This window comes from Oncorhynchus clarkii, chromosome 28 (assembly GCF_045791955.1).
Source record: "Oncorhynchus clarkii lewisi isolate Uvic-CL-2024 chromosome 28, UVic_Ocla_1.0, whole genome shotgun sequence".
Classification (NCBI taxonomy): Eukaryota; Metazoa; Chordata; class Actinopteri; order Salmoniformes; family Salmonidae; genus Oncorhynchus; species Oncorhynchus clarkii.
The window spans coordinates 17,472,563-17,490,094 of NC_092174.1; the positions used below are offsets into that span (position 1 = coordinate 17,472,563).

General features: G+C 40.8%; 1 protein-coding gene across 4 annotated transcripts in view; it reads right to left on the reverse strand.

The window, feature by feature from the left end:
* The window catches only part of LOC139386582 (partitioning defective 3 homolog), a 232,113-nt gene extending 215,954 nt beyond the window's left edge, over window positions 1-16,159 (reverse strand). For 3 of the 4 annotated variants that reach the window (XM_071132243.1, XM_071132242.1, XM_071132246.1), the window contains exon 1: window positions 15,848-16,159. In XM_071132243.1, coding sequence (XP_070988344.1) covers window positions 15,848-15,967 — 120 coding nt within the window. In that variant the 5' untranslated portion in view covers window positions 15,968-16,159. The remainder of the gene's footprint in view (window positions 1-15,847) is intronic. The other variant, XM_071132244.1, reaches the window with a different exon arrangement.
* Window positions 16,160-17,532: the final 1,373 nt, after the last annotated feature.

Here is a 17,532-nt window from a genome sequence, read left to right on the forward strand (position 1 = left end):
CCACAACACCCAATCTGTCCCTTGCTTCTCTACCAAAACCTCAACTCTGAGCTACTGAACATTGCACAAATTTGCCATATAATTAGGCAATAAGGTCCAATGTGGTGTGGTATGTTTAAGTAATAAGGCCTGGGGGGGGGTATATGGCCAATATACCACAGCTAAGGGTTGTTCTTATACACGACGCAACGCGCGATTCAAAGCTGCATCGCGGAGTGCCTGGACACAACCCTTAGCCGTGGTATACTGGCCATATACCACAAACCCCAGAGATGCCTTATTGCTATTATGTACTGGTTACCAACATAATTAGATCAGGAAACAAGTATTTGTGCATCATACCCGTGGTATATTAAAGCAATAAGGCCAGAGGTGTGTATGGCCAATATGGGTGTGGTATATTTAAGCAATAAGGCCAGAGGAGGTGTGTATGGCCAATATGGTGTGGTATATTTAAGCAATAAGGCCAGAGGAGGTGTGTATGGCCAATATGTGGTGTGGTATATTAAAGCAATAAGGCCAGAGGAGGTGTGTATGGCCAATATGGTGTGGTATATTTAAGCAATAAGGCCAGAGGAGGTGTGTATGGCCAATATGTGATGTGGTATATTAAAGCAATAAGGCCAGAGGAGGTGTGTATGGCCAATATGGGTGTGGTATATTTAAGCAATAAGGCCAGAGGAGGTGTGTATGGCCAATATGGGTGTGGTATATTAAAGCAATAAGGCCAGAGGAGGTGTGTATGGCCAATATGGGTGTGGTATATTTAAGCAATAAGGCCAGAGGAGGTGTGTATGGCCAATATGTGGTGTGGTATATTAAAGCAATAAGGCCAGAGGAGGTGTGTATGGCCAATATGGGTGTGGTATATTTAAGCAATAAGGCCAGAGGAGGTGTGTATGGCCAATATGGGTGTGGTATATTTAAGCAATAAGGCCAGAGGAGGTGTGTATGGCCAATATGTGGTGTGGTATATGGCCACGGTCTGTTCTTAGGCATGACGCAACGTGGAATGGATACAGCCCTGAGACGTGGTATATTGGCCAAATATTTTTTTTTTTGTCATACCCATGGTACAGTCTGATATACCACAGCTTTCAGCCAATCAGTGTTCAGGTCTCGAACCACCCAATTTATAATGTCTGATATTAGGAGGTCGACCGATTATGATTTTTCAACGCCAATACAGATTATTGGGGGACCAAAAAAAGCAGATACCGATTAATCGGCCAGTTTTTTTTTTTTGGTTTTGTAATAATGACAATTACAATAATACTGAATGAACACTTATTTTCACTTATTATAATACATCAATAAAATCAAGTTAGCCTCAAATAAATAGTTCAATTTGGTTTAAATAATGCAAAAACAAAGTGTTGGAGAAGAAAGTAAAAGTGCAATATGTGCCATGTAAGAAAGCTAACGTTTAAAATTCCTTGCTCAGAACATATGAACGCTGGTGGTTCCTTTTAACATGGGTCTTCAATATTCCCAGGTAAGAAGTTTTAGGTTGTAGTAAGAGGAATTATAGGACTATTTCCCTCTGTACCATTTGTATTTCATTAACCTTTGACTATTGAATGTAAAAAACAATCAATCATAATCACTAGTTAACTACACATGGTTGATGATATTACTAGATATTGTCTAGCGTGTCCTGCGTTGCATATAATCTGACTGAGCATACAAGTATCTAACTGAGTGGTGGTAGGCAGAAGCAGGCGCGTAAACATTCATTCAAACGGCACTTTCTTTGCGTTTTGCCAGCAGCCAACCACTCCAAGTCTTATAGGAACTTTAGTATTGCCAGTGTAACCGTATAGCTTCCATCCCTCTCCTCGTTCCTACCTGGGCTCGAACCAGGAACACATCGACAACAGCCACACTCGAAGCAGCGTTACTCATGCAGAGCAAGGGGAACAACCACTCCAAGTCTCAGAGCAAGTGACGTTTGAACCACTATTAGCACGCGCTAACTAGCTAACCATTTCACTTCGGTTACACCAGCCTCATCTCGGGAGTTGATAGGCTTGAAGTCATAAACAGCGCAATGCTTGATGCACAACGAAGAGCTGCTGGCAAAACGCAAAGAAAGTGCCGTTTGAATGAATGTTTACGCGCCTGCTTCTGCCTACCACCACTCAGTTAGATACTTGTATGCTCAGTCAGATTATATGCAACGCAGGACACGCTAGACAATATCTAGTAATATCATCAACCATGTGTAGTTAACTAGTGATTATGATTGATTGTTTTTTATAAGATAAGTTTAATGCTAGCTAGCAACTTACCTTGGCTTACTGCATTCGCGTAACAGGCAGTCTCCTTGTGGAGTGCAACGAGAGAGAGACAGGTCATTATAGCGTTGGACTAGTTAACTGTACGGTTGCAAGATTGAATCCCCCGTGCTGACTAGGTTAAAATCTGTCGTTCTGCCCCTGAACAAGGCAGTTAACCCACCGTTCCTAGGCCATCATTGAAAATAAGAATGTGTTCTTAACTGACTTGCCTAGTTGAATAAAGAATAAATAAAGGTGTAAAAAAATAATTTTTAAACGGCCAAATCGGTGCGCAAAATACCAATTGTTATGAAAACTTGAAATCGGCCCTAATTAAATCGGCCATTCCGATGAATTGGTCGACCTCCATCTGATATACCACGGTTGTCAACCAATCACCATCCATGACAGTGTTTCCCCTGTATTCATTTAGTAGCGGCGCAACACCATAAATGTAGAAAAGATAACTGACCTACATGTTTTTAAAAAAATAGTATCTTGGAGAACTACAAAACCACCAAAATAAAAGCTAGAGAATCGAAAATTCTAAAAACAAAGAATTTAGGAATATTTTGGGCATGGCGAGACGCAATGAACAACGGCAAAATGCGTAGAACTGCAGGAAATTAGCTTTACACTGAAACATTCTCTCTCAGCTAAATGGAAAAATCTGCAGGAAACACTTCTCTCTGCCGCCAATTCCGGAGGGATTTAAGCCATGCCCCCAACCCCGCAAGCCGCCACCTCCCCCCTTCCATGACGGTTGCCACCTCTGCTAAAAATAAATAAATAGGGGAAAGACAGGAAATATATTATGTCCATCAGTGATGTGGGTGGCCCATGCTAAAATGTCAATTGGATGATGCTGTATGAAGATTTACTAGCATGCAGGACATTTTACTACAGTCTCTACTCTAGACAGTCTCTGCTTCGCTCAGCATACTGGCATACATATGTTTACAGGAGCACAAGTTTACAAATAAAATGACAGTACCAGAGTTTATACAAGAAACAAAGTTGGCTGCAGGGAGAAGAGCAGAAACGCTCTCAGGAAGCATTGCACGCAGCTGGTTTTCTGGCAGCTTTGCGGCATGGTACAGTGGGAAGATGACGCACGCTTACATCATCGTCTGGTCAAACAGAGAGAGAGCAGCTTTTCCTGTTCAACAGCATATGCTTTACACAGCATGTCCCATCGGAGGGCAACCAGTAACAGAGCTCTGTTCTGGTCTGTGTTGTTATGAGGACATTTGTGAGGCCGTATGCATCACGGGTGCTGATTTAGAAACAGTTTGCCTTTTAAATCCTAAAGAATAAGGGAATATGGAAAGCGTGGGCCTGATCTGTTGTGCACTCACTCTCTCCGAGAGTCTGACATCAGAATGGCCGGCCGGCCAGTCACAACACACCCTGGAAGACATCCTAAAAAAAATATAGGGATTTAAATCAAATCCCTCCAAGTTAACCTGTCATAGAAAACCATTCTGCAGATATCAACATGCATTTGTGGTTTTGTACAGATGTCTGGGCTAGGTTATGCTTTAATAACTGCAGTCTGTCCTCAACCTCAGAGGTGCAGTCCCCAGGGAACGAAGCTCAAATCCTCATGGCTGGGTCCCACATTTGATTAGAGCTCATTGGGCTCAGGTCAAAAGTAGTATTTAGGGAATAGGGTGCACATGGGATACAGACCATGCCTCTGCTGCTCTGCCAAAAGGGCAATCATCAAGTATCTGTCAGAAAGGAGCACTCTGTAGTCGAGCTCCTGCTATATATACACAGATGAAGTCGGAAGTTTACATACACTTAGGTTGGAATTATTCAAACTCATTTTTCAACCACTCCAAACATTTTTTGTTAACAAACTATAGTTTTGGCAAGTCGGTTAGAACATCTACTTTGTGCATAACAAGTAATGTTTCCAACAATTGTTTACAAATGATTTCACTTATAATTCACTGTATCACAATTTCAGTGGGTCAGAGGTTTACATACACTAAGTTGACTGTACCTTTAAACCACTTGGAAAATTCCAGAAAATTATGTCATGGATTTAGAAGCTTCTGATAGGCTAATTGACATCATTTGAGTCAATTGGACGTGTACCTGTGGATGTATTTCAAGTCCTACCTTCGAACTCAGTGCCTCTTTGCTTGACATCATGGGAAAATCTAAAGAAATCAACCAAGATCTCATAAAACAAATTGTAGACCTCCACAAGTCTGGTTCATCCTTGGGAGCAATTTCCAAATGCCTGAAGGTACCACGTTCATCTGTACAAACAATAGTACGCAACACCACGGGACCACGCAGCCGCCATACCGCTCAGGAAGGAGACGCGTTCTGTCTCCTAGAGATGAATGCACTTTAGTGTGAAAAGTACATATGTATCCTAGAACAACAGCAAAGGACCTTGTGAAGATGCTTGTGGTAACTGGTACAAAATTATCTATATCCACAGTAAAACGAGTCCTATATCGACATAACCTGAAAGGCCGCTCAGGAAGGAAGAAACCACTGCTCCAAAACCACCATAAAAAAGCCAGACTACGGTTTGCAACTGCACATGGGGACAAAGACAGTACTTTTTGGAGAAATGTCCTCTGGTCTGATGAAACAAAAATATAACTGTTTGGCCATAATGACCATCGTTATGTTTGGAGGAAAAAGGGGGAGACTTGTAAGCCGAAGAACACCTTTTTTCAAGAATACCAACCGTGAAGCACGTTGGTGGCAGCATCATGTTGTGTGGGCGCTTTGCTGCAGGAGCGACTGGTGCAATTCACAAAATAGATGGCATCATGACGAAGGGAAATTATGTGGATATATTGAAGCAACATCTCAAGACATCAGTCAGGAAGTTTAAAGCTTGGTCGCAAATGGGTCTCCCGAATGGACAATGACCCCAAGCATACTTCCAAAGTTGTGGCAAAATGGCTTAAGGACAACAAAGTCAAGGTATTGGAGTGGCCATCACAAAGCCCTGACCTCAATCCTATTGAAAATTTGTGGGCAGAACTGAAAAGGTGTGTGTGAGCAAGGAGACCTACAAACCTGACTCAGATACAACAGCTCTGTCAGAAGGAATGGGCCAAAATCCACCCAAATTACTGTGGGAAGCTTGTGGAAGGCTACCCGAAACATTTGACCCAAGTTAGACAATTTAAGGCAATGCCAATCAAATACTAATTGAGTGTATGTAAACTTCTGACCCACTGGAAATCTGATGAAAGAAAGAAAAGCTGAAATAAATCACTCGACTATTAATCTGACATTTCACATTCTTAAAATTAAGTGGGATCCTAATTTACCTAAAACAGAGAATTTTTACTACAAAGTTTAAATGTATTTGCCTAAGGTGTATGTAAACTTCAGACTTCAACTATGTATGTATGTATGTATGTATGTATGTATGTATGTATGTATGTATGTATGTATGTATGTATGTGTGTATATATATATATATATATATATATATATATATATATATATATATATATATATATAGTAGACACATTGCCTGCGTCCCAAAGGGCACCCTATTCCCTATATAGTGCACCACTTTTGACCAGATGTCTGTCCAAGAAGTCTCTAAAGGGTATTGAATGGAAACAAGTCAAATCTCATGAGTGGATTTGTTTTTTTGTGGAAAGGAATCTTTTGTACAGTACATCTGAGCCATGTGGAGATGTTTATTCAAATGGCCAGACAGACATTCCTCTGAGACAATCCTCTCCTTGTGCTCGGTGTTCCACACACTAGGCCTTGACATTTCAGAGAGGGTTTTCGGTTATGGAAAGCTCAGAACAGGCCAGCATCCCCACAGAGACGTGCTTCTGAAGAACACATTCATGGAGCTGGGGGAACAAAACCAGAGATGGGTTCCATCCCAAATGGAGTCCTATTCCCTATACATATCGTTCTACTTTTGACCAGGGCCCATAATACTATAGGTAAAAGCAGTGCACTATATAGGGAATAGGGTGCCATTTGGGACTTATTTATGGAGCTGGGGAACAAAACCAAAGATGAGAATGGAACCTGGACAAAATGTGATTTGATTTATATGATAATTAATAGTTGCCTACATAGACGGTTGCTCCAGCCTAGCAACAGTACTAACATTATCGAGGATAATACAAAATAAAGACAAAAGGCTTATTTCCATTGTGGTCCTCAAAATGTTCATTATGGTCCTACACTCCATACCCACCAAGCCAAACTGACACCTGGTTAAGTTTCATAGTAAGCCAGCTTAATGTTAACCCAGACCCATATGAATACTCTCATTGACACAATACTCTACCAAGTTCCTGGTAAATTCTGGGAGAAATGTGTCTGAATCCTAAGTGGAACACTTTTCCCTACATAGGCTCTGGCCAAAGGTAGTGCACTAATGGGTGTAGGTTGCCGTCTGCTGCCACTATCCAGTTATACTTGGCTTCCTCAGAAAAAGCATCCTGTTCCGGAACCATCTGAATGTTCTTGAGGCTTGAATAGCAATGATCCTCTGTTTAAATTCAACCTGAACTTAGGCTCCATTTCTTTATAACCTCAACATGAAGATGTCTGTAGCAAGAAGACCAGTTCCAACACCAATGGCCAATGCTAGACATGGATTGTTGATGAAGAAATAGAAACACCAAAAAAATGTAATCCCACTGTTAATGCTTCAAGGAGACCAAATAACCCTGCTGGGATTCAAACTTGGGAGTTGCTTCAGCTTCTACAATGGTTGTCTTCTGCATGCCTGGGTTAGGCCAAACAGACCACCAGCTTCAGGAACATACCAGTGGCGTTCCTCAAACACTTCTGTGGAGGCTCCTGGAGAATCTTGTTCTCAAACAAACTCGCTCGGAGCGTCTGGAGCTGAGCACCCAACCACTTGCGAGACAGTTATGCATCTGAAAAAGGTGGATAAAGATGTGCAATAACCTCAGAGAGCAAAGCAGGGAGCAGATATCATAAAAGCTCTTACTCGGTTTATGGAAGAATACTGTAAAAAAGGTAGAGCTTCTCAGCAGTGGCAAAAATGAAACTTCTTCCCGTCTCAAGACAAAGCCTCGTAAAGTGTTATAAGTGTCCCGTAATGGGGGCTGGTGTGGGGAGGAAGGGTCATCATAGTACATGACTGGAATGTAATGAATGGCACAGTATTCAACTCACAGAAACCAAGAGCAGTCATGGGATTTAAAAGTGCTGCCAGCCACCACTAGACTAGACATGGGCACACACGAAAAGATATGCCACTCATTGGCCTGTTTTGTTTCCCATGAAGCCCTCATGGGGCCATGGACCATATGTAGCTATGCAACTAGACCTTGATTCACATGGCGGGCTTGGCGGCCAAGGATGGTGCAAAAACTCAGCTGACTGGATCTCTGCGAGGTTGCAAGTAATCTGTTTGCATAGCACTCTGTAAACCACTTACGCACATGTTATGAAGTGTTATAACTTAGATTCCCGTTAACAATGTTCCAGGAGGCCACGAGCGCTGCCCTTACAGATGCCCTCTCCTGGAGGAGACCTAATAATCCCTACTACTGGGTCACTTCCTGTAGCATGCCCAGTTCCCATGACAGTCAAATTGTTTCAATCGGGGCCTGTATTCATAGTCTCAGAGTAGGAGTACTAATCTAGGGTGAATTGTACCTATTAAATCAGAATGAATAAGAAGGGGGACCTGATCCTAGATTATGGCCCCAGGTAGGGACTGTTGCGGTGACCGCATTACCGCTACATCGGCGGTTACGAGTCATGAAGGCAGTCAAATTCCACGTGACCGTTTAATCATGGCAATTAGCAGTACCTACTTCTTTGTTAACCGCACTAATGCCATGGAATTCTAAGCCAATCTTGTCTGCTAAATGGATTTGTGTAGCCCACAGCAATTTGGCATAGCCAGATCAGGACCTAACATAAGGACAACTCAGTGTATGCTATTCTGTTCTTCTGAAATAGACTACATTTTCATCACATCATGTTTATTTAGAACTGTCTAAAATAAATAATAGATTTATTATGAAGATGTAGAATATATTACATGGATTTACACTTTTTTTTAAAAATGTAGTCTGCATCAGTTGCTAGTAGGCTGAATGTGAAAGCCATAAGATGCTAAATGTGTTTATATTAATTAAAGGTAAATTTGCTTGAAAATCACCGGTTGACGAAATTGTGTGACCGCCACAGCCCTAGCCCCAGGAGAACTACTGTATGTAAATGTCAATTTTAATAGCACATGCCTAAAGTATGAGCAATGCCTCTCAGGGAAGGCAGAACTAAACTGTGATGCTGGCTGTGGCTCATGCCTCACATCAGTACAAATCACCTCTCCATTAGGAGGCCTAGGATACGTCCCAAATGGCACCTTCTTCCATTCATAAAATGCACTACGTTTGACCTGGCCCCACAGGGCTTTGGTCAAAAGTAGTGCACAATAAAGGGAATAGGGCTCCATCTGGGCCATAGACCTGGACAGCTGCTGGTTCACTAATGACAACACAATAGAGGTTGGCCAATTCATTAGGGCAGAAATCAAGTTTTCATAACAATCGGTAATCTGTATTTTTTGGACACTGGTTGTTGCCGATTACATTGCACTCCACGAGGAGACTGCGTGGCAGGCTAACTACCTGTTATGCGAGTGCAGCAAGGAGCCAAGGTAAGGTGCTAGCTAGCATTAAACTTCTCATAAAAACAATCAATCTTCACATAATCACTAGTTAACTACACATGGTTGATGATATTACTAGTTTATCTAGCTTGTCCTGCGTTGCATATAATCGATGCGGTGCCTGTTAATCTGTCATTGAATCACAGCCTACTTCGTCAAACAGGTGATTTAACAAGCGCATTCGCAAAAACAGCACTGTCGTTGCACCAATGTGTAACTAACCATAAACATCAATGTCTTTCTTAAAATCAATACACAAGTATATATTTTTAAACCTGCATATTTAGTTAATATTGCCTGCTAACATGAATTTATTTTAACTAGGGAAATTGTGTCACTTCCCTTGCGTTCTGTGCAAGCAGAGTTAGGGTATATGCAGCAGTTTTGGCCGCCTGGCTCGTTGCGAACTGTGTGAAGACCATTTCTTCCTAACAAAGACCGTCATTCATTTGCCAGAATTTTACATAATTATGACATAACATTGAAGGTGGTGCAATGTAACAGCAATATTTAGACTTATGGATGCCACCCGTTAGATAAAATACAGAACGGTTCCGTATTTCACTGAAAGAATAAACATTTTGTTTTCAAAATGATAGTTTCCGGATTTGACCATATTAATGACCTAAGGCTCGTATTTCTGTGCGTTATTATATTATAATTAAGTGTATAAATTGATAGAGCAGTCTGACTGAGCGGTGGTAGGCAGCAGTAGGCTCGTAATCATTCATTCAAACAGCACTTTACTGCGTTTGCCAGCAGCTCTTTGCTGTGCTTCAAGCACATGTTCTCATGTTCTGAGCAAGGAATTTTAAACGTTAGCTTTCTTACATGGCACATATTGCACTTCTACCTTCTTCTCCAACACTGTTTTTGCATTATTTAAACCAAATTGAACATGTTTCATTATTTATTTGAGACTAAATTGATTTTATTGATGTGTTATATTAAGTTAAAATAAGTGTTCATTCAGTATTGTTGTAATTGTCATTATTATAAATAAAATTTAAAAAAAAAAATATATATATATATATATATATATATATATATAAAAAGCCAATACAGATTAGATCGGCCAATTTGATTTATAAAAAAAAAGCATATATATGCTTCAGTGGTTATATATATATATATATCGGCTTTTTTTAAATCTTCCAATAAATCGGTATCGGTGTTGAAAAAATCATAATCGGTCAACCTCTACAACACACCATGTTCTCCTTCACAGGGACCGAACTAACGTACGTGTGGCCTATTCATTAACACATCATGAGTTCAAAAGCTGTAAATTCAAATATATGACCGCTTTTGTCAGTACCTTGCACGCAGCAGGAAACTGGTGAAAATCGTCATGGACGCAAAACCTACTACGCTATTAATCATATGACTAATTTTTAGAGCAATAAAGTGATGATTTGAAACCCAACTTCCACCTCAATGATGTTTGCTCACTTCCCTTCATGGAGTTAAAAAGGAACCTCTTGTCACTGGTATAAGATATATGGTGGAAACTATTCAGAGAATGCTTGCCAAAGTCATGCTTCAGTGGTTGACTCCACAGTGAGCCTGTAGTCAAGGGCTGTGTCCCAAATGGCTCCCTATTCCCTTTTTAGAGCACTACTTTTGACCAGGGCCCAAAGGACTCTGGTCAAAAGCATTGCATGAGATAGGGCATAGAGTGCAGGGCAGAGTCATTGCCACAGGGATCATCACACATAATCACACAAGCTTTTAATCCAGCATTGTGCCCGTTTTTGGAGCTGGAAGCCAGGCCACTGTCTCACACAGCCCTGCTGTGACAGAGATCAAACAGTTCAGCAACAAAATGTGCAACATCCTAGCCTGGGTACCAGTAATTGTGGCATCATGCCACTCCTTACCTGTTTGTTTCGCATGACAGGAAGTGGTAAGATAACACCAACAGACTGGTACCAAGGCTAGCAACATTCTATGGACTCATAACACATTGTGGACTGTGGGAAGTAATGTCAATAATTACTCTACGGTATTTGGAGGATGTTAGAACTTGAGGTCGACCGATTCATCGGAATGGCCGATTAATTAGGGCGGATTTCAAGTTTTCATAACAAATCGGAAATCGGTATTTTTGGACACCAATTTTGCAGTTTTTTTTTTTTTTTTACACCCTTATTTAATCTTTATTTAACTAGGCAAGTCAGTTAAGAACACATTCTTATTTTCAATGACGGCCTAGGAACGGTGGGTTAACTGCCTCGTTCAGGGGCAGAATGACAGATTGTCACCTTGTCAGCACGGGGGATCCAATCTTGCAACCTTACGGACAATTAAAAGGAAACGCTGTCAACAAGTGGTCTGAGTGTTTTTCCTGTACCCCAATACTAGGCCTAATGGCATACATGTCACATCAGGATTTGAAACACAGTCAAAAAAGTTCCACTCCGTGGATGTCATACTCAATACAGGCTACTCGATCGTTAGTCTTGTCATAAGCAGTAGTATTCCATCTGAACAACGTACGGTTTCTGAGGATTTTGTTCAAGAACAGGACAAAAATAAAAAGCTTCCAAGAAAAGCAATGGCAGTCGGTCAACACCATTTCTTCTTATGAGGTGAATTAAGGCCTGGGTTGTGTCCGAAATGGAACCCTATTCCCTACAGTGGCAAGAAAAAGTATGTGAACCCTTTGGAAATACCTGGATTTCTGCATAAATTTGTCATAAAATTTGATCTGATCTTCATCTAGGTCACAACAAACACTGTCTGCTTAAACTAATAACACAAACAATTATACGTTTTCATGTCTATTGAACACCGTGTAAACATTCACAATGCAGGGTGGGAAAGGTATGTGAACCCTTGGATTTAATAACTTGTTGACCATCCCCTTTGGTAGCAATAAACTCAACCAAACGTTTTCTGTAGTTGCGGATCAGACCTGCACAATGGTTAGGAGGAATATTTTGCCAGTAGCTCTGTGGAACATCCAGGTGCCTTTTTGCAAACTTCAGACGTGCAGCAATGTTTTTTTTGGACAGCAGTGGCTTCTTCCGTGGTGTCCTCCCATGAACACCATTCTTGTTTAGTATTTTACGTATTGTAGACTCGTCAACAGAGATGTTAGCATGTTCCAGAGATTTCTGTAAGTCTTTAGCTGACACTCTAGGATTCTTCTTCACCCCATTGAGCATTCTGCGCTGTGCTCTTGCAGTCATCTTTGCACGATAGCCACTCCTAGGGAGAGTAGCAACAGTGCTGAACTTTCATTTATAGACAATTTGTCTTACCGTGGACTGATGAACATCAAGGCTTTTAGAGATACTTTTGTAATCCTTTCTAGCTTTATTCAAGTCAACAGTTCTTAATCTTAGGTCTTCTTAGATCTCTTTTGTTCGAGGCATGGTTCACGTCGGGCAATGCTTCTTGTGAATAGCAAACTCAAATTATGTGAGTGTTTTTTAGAGGGCAAGGCAGCTCTAACAAACATCTCCAATCTCGTCTCATTGATTGGACTCCAGGTTAACTGACCCATGGCTCCAATTAGCTTTTGGAAAAGTCATTAGCCTAGGGGTTCACATACTTTTCACAACCTACACTGCGAATGTTTAAATTATATATCCAATATAGACAATAAAAATACAATAATGTGTGTGTTATTAGTTTAAGCACACCATGTCTATTGTTGTGACTTAGAAGATCAGATAAAAATTTGATGACCAACTTACGCAGAAATCCAGGCAATTTCAAAAGGTTCACATACTTTTTCTTGCCACTGTATATAAAAACACACATGGGCCCAATTTAGGTAAAAGTGTGCAATTTAGGGCATATCCATTGAGTTATAAGGTGAATTAAGGCCTGGTGTTTCTCTCTCTGCCGGAAGCATTCCACTATAAACGGCAGGGAAGTTACCAGAGAGGGTCCTATACGGCAGACCAGTGCCGGAACACCCAAACTAAGCTAAATCCAGACCACTATTAAGCATGTGTTCAAAATGGCACCCTATTCCTTTTATACTGGACTACTTTTGAGTCCACTACATAGGGAATATGGTACCATTTGGGTGCCAACCTGTGTCAAGTTGGCGTTAATACTGACCTTAGTACATCCATGACCAAAGAGTTTTGTGACACGGTCACTTGACATCACACTGCTCTCGAACCCAACTAAAATTGCCAGCGTCGGGAGCAACAGCAGCAGCAATAGCTATATAAACGACTAAAGTGGGTTTATTTTCTGCTGTGGGTGAGAAGTTCACAGGGAGCTCTGGGTTTTTAGATCAAAGCACAATGCACACATAATGAGCCTTTGATTTTGGGCCTCATTTCCACCCTTGAAGCCCAATTCACTCAGCTTGAGAACAGTCAGTATTTCCCCACTTTTCGCTCCCTGCAATCAGGTCGGCTGCTTAGTTAGACTTCTACGCATGTTACGATTATTGTCATTTTCTTACCATTGCATTTATTGTCAGTTTGGTAAGACCAACGATCACAGAATTTCGATGTGAGGGCAAAGGAAAACTTTAACCAATGTGTAAACTACACTGACAACACACTCTACAAAGTAATTCATATGCAGGATTATATTGATATAGAAAAGGCTAAGTGCAGGCTGAATCCCCCAGATATGCCACACCAGTCTGCCTCCCAGTCACAGCCTCGGGATAAGAATAGGCCAATTTTTCTCCAGGACTCCACAGTCAGACCTCACTGAATAATTGAAAAGACATGCACTGCACCATGTCATCTGGGTTATTAACATGAAAACAAATGAGACTGCTCCTCCACACAACGCTGTGCCATGCAGGATTTATTGATGGAATTCTCATGGTCCTGTAGATCTAATATCAATGTAATCAAGTGCAATATGGAGAAATTGCTGTGCCATTTCCTGGTTGCAGTAACTTGAATAGTTCGCCTAATTTCAGTTTGTGTGACAAAACAAGCAGTCATTGTGTAGAGAATCATTGCACCATCTAAACCGCTGTGAAATATATTTTCCATAACCAAACATATTGTATATTCAGCTGTTTGAAGCTGGTGTAGAAAACTGAAAGTCAAAGACGCAAAAACTCAACTTAACGGGAAGCATAGAAATAGCGCACATGGAACAGATCTACTGCTTCTTAGACTTGCTTTCAATGAGAATGACAGATCTATAACTCACATGTTTATGTGAATTTGGTCAGGTCGCCCAAAAAGTTACATATTGTAGCTTTACATTACAGTTAACAATGCTCTTAAACACTAAATATATATAAATGTCTTAAGCTTTGCAAAATGGTCTGCACACAGCAGCCATATTCAAAAACAAAAGTTTCTGCTTGTCTCCTCCTGTCTTAGTGGGAAAATGAACATTCTGTGGAAGTGAATCAAATAGCCTGCTACTGTATCAACAAATTGACATTCCCAAAACTGGGCAATCAAATGTAACCTGTTATCCTGCTCTCAGCTGTCCAGGCATGCCAGTACAACCATCACATGGTAAGAAATTGCACAATGTAATAGTCAACAGTACCATTTATCCCTCCATCCTCCGGGGCTTTTTGCACTTTTTGCACTAAGCTTCTTCCACTTCCAGTTCAACCACTTGAGACAAAATTAAAACAAACCAAGGCGAGAACCATTGGTCAAGAAGGTGACCATGAACCTGATGGTCAGAGTTCCTCTGTAGAGATGGGAGAACCTTGCAGAAGGACAACCATCTCTGCAGCAATCCACCAATCAGGCCTTTATGGTAGTGGCCAAACAGAAGCCACTCCTAAGTAAAAGGCACGTCTCACAAAGACATGGCAGTTGGAACCAAAAATCAAACATCTGGACTCATCAGAACAAAAAGGACACATTTCCACTGGCCTAATGTCTATTGCACATGTTTCTTGGCCCAAGCAAGTCTTCTTATTGGTGTCCTTTAATAGTGGTTTCTTTGCAGCAATACGACCATGAAGGCCTGATTCACACAGTCTCCTCTCACACACAGAGAAGCCCAGCTCATGAGCTCCATCATCTGCAGACTTAAATTTAGAATGGAAAATGAATGTGTTTATGCAACAAATGGAATCGAATCGTATCGAACCGCATGGATTCATTCCCTAATCAAACCGAATCGTTTCAAACTAAAAAGTATCAGAGACCATGTCACTAGACACGTATCGAATCTTCTTGAAAAGGAAAGATGCACATCCCTAATAGATATACTATTTGTTAAAGCTTTCTTCCTTGACTGATAGTTAGCCTAGCAAGCTACAGCTTCTTAGCCATCTTAACATAATAGGATAATTAGCAAGAGGAACAAAGAGAAACGGGTGCCGGTGAAAATGTAGGCTATCCAATAGGCATAAAATCGATACGAAACGTTATGCTTTTTATCTAGTACCCCATTTCAAAAGCCAGAATGCTATCCTGCAGTATGCTGGTGCTAACTAGCTAGCTAGTTAGCAAACAGCCAGCTAACTAGTTAGCAAACAGTCAGCTAGCTAACAACTCTCAGGGAATCAAATCTCGGATTGTTAGCTAACTAGTTAGCATCCTTATCCTCTACTTATAGACCACCTCATTAGGTTTGCATTTTATATCCCAGTTAGATCGGTAGTTAACGCTACATTTTAGTAGTCATCTACTATCTTTCCATGCACTATGGTAGGGAAAGGGTGAAGTCCAAAAGGAAGTTTCGTGGGGTTTGCAGAGGGCTCGACCAGTTATAACGATGCATCATTCAACATCAACAACTCCGCCGAATTTATAGCAAAATCATTGTTTTAGTTCCGAATCTTTGATGTATATTTCCCTTTCATCGCTGTTACAAATCTGCGACATGTTCGCTCGACACTCGCTCCAGGCATTTTGCACCATTGTTTCCAATCCGCTATGGAACATTTGAAACAAACGCGTGATCCAAAGTAACAGCGACGTACCTTTGCAATGGCTTTTTTGTATCTCATGACGGCTTGCTGGATGAGAGTGTGGACTTTGATATTTCCATCTCCGCACGGTACCACCACCCTAGTCCTTCCAAAACACACCGTCACTTTCATAGTTTAATATCCGATATATTTTGCCCAGGTTCGGAAGTAAACCGACGATAAATTCTCTCTTTGAACGTCAGCCGAAACATGAAGTTTCTGTGGTTTTTAATCCTTAAAGAGATGAGACCGAACGATCTTTCACCTTATCTCCAGGGACGACATTGTTCGCTTGTATTTCTGACCACCTGTTTAGTCTTTCTCCCTCTATTTCGACGTTCCCAGACGAGACTAGAGCAGGGAGCAAGAGATTCACCCAGAGATTGGGGAACGGCCTCCACCCGCTGGTCAAGTTTGGAACTGTCGAAGGTGATATAAAGCGCGGACAAGGCAAGCACAGCACACATGCCTGCATAAATAATTGGGTCATTTCTAAATATTAGGAGATCTTGCCAATATTCGTTATGGAAAGATAGCCCTATCACAAATCACTCCAAAATCTCAACAATTAATTGAATTGTTATAATTTGTGTGTGTATGTGAGTGAGTGAGAATATCTATGTTCTGCAACATGAAAGTTAATTTAAATAGAACAGCTGCCTGCTTAAATCTAGAAAAGGCCTATTTTGAAAAATCCAACTTTAACAAAGATGCCCATCAGTTACAATATAGTGTATTATTATTATTATGATTGAATAACAGCAGTCTCAAGTACATGTTCTGGCCACAGAACCTTGATCTCCACCTGCCCAATGACATTTTGGTGATTTGTTCTAGTGCCCAGCCCTAAAACTGAAACCAAGCCCCAATGAAAACCAGAGTAAATCCATGTGTGAAGCTTGTGAAACAGCTGCCTTGGCACATAGACCAGTTCTTCAGAGCATGACTATGTATGTAAGGATCCTCCTCTCACCATGCTTGTGTCCCAAATGGCACCCTATTCCCATAGGGCTTCGGTCAAAAGTAGTGCACTATAAAGACAATAGGTTGTCATTTGAGATGTATCCCATTGGTGTTTTTTTTTTTATATGGGCCTGTGCCGCATGAACATTATTGCCCCAAAAGCAGTCGCTCTAAGGCAGAACACCAAAGAGCTACTGAATACCAGGCAGTTTGTATACAAACTACAGTATGGCTTAAATTACTTTTTATACAGTCCTATGCCCCATGATTGATCAGTGTATTTTACTGCCCTAAAAGTCTGAGTATATGGGTGAGTCGCACAAGATACAAGGCAGGAAAACAATGTATATTATATTGTAACTTTTCCTAGCATAGTTTCATGGACCTACAGTGCAAACAGAAACGTGTCTATCTGTGTTCACACTTTATAAAAAAGGTCATACAAAAGGGATGCTTCAAATGTTTGCTGTTCCTGTGGTTAGATTTGAATAAATATTTATCAATATTGACCACCTGATAGAAGATCTTGATCAGTTGCTGTAAATGCTTTGAAATGACCTTTAAATCAAATTGTATTTGTCACATGCGCCGAATACAACAAGTGTAGACCTTACAGTGAAATGCTTACTTACAAGCACAATGCAGTTAAGAAAATACCTATACAAAAAAAAGTTTTAAAAAAGAGAGATAAGAATAACAAATGATTAAAGAGCAGCAGTAAATTGAGGTAGTAT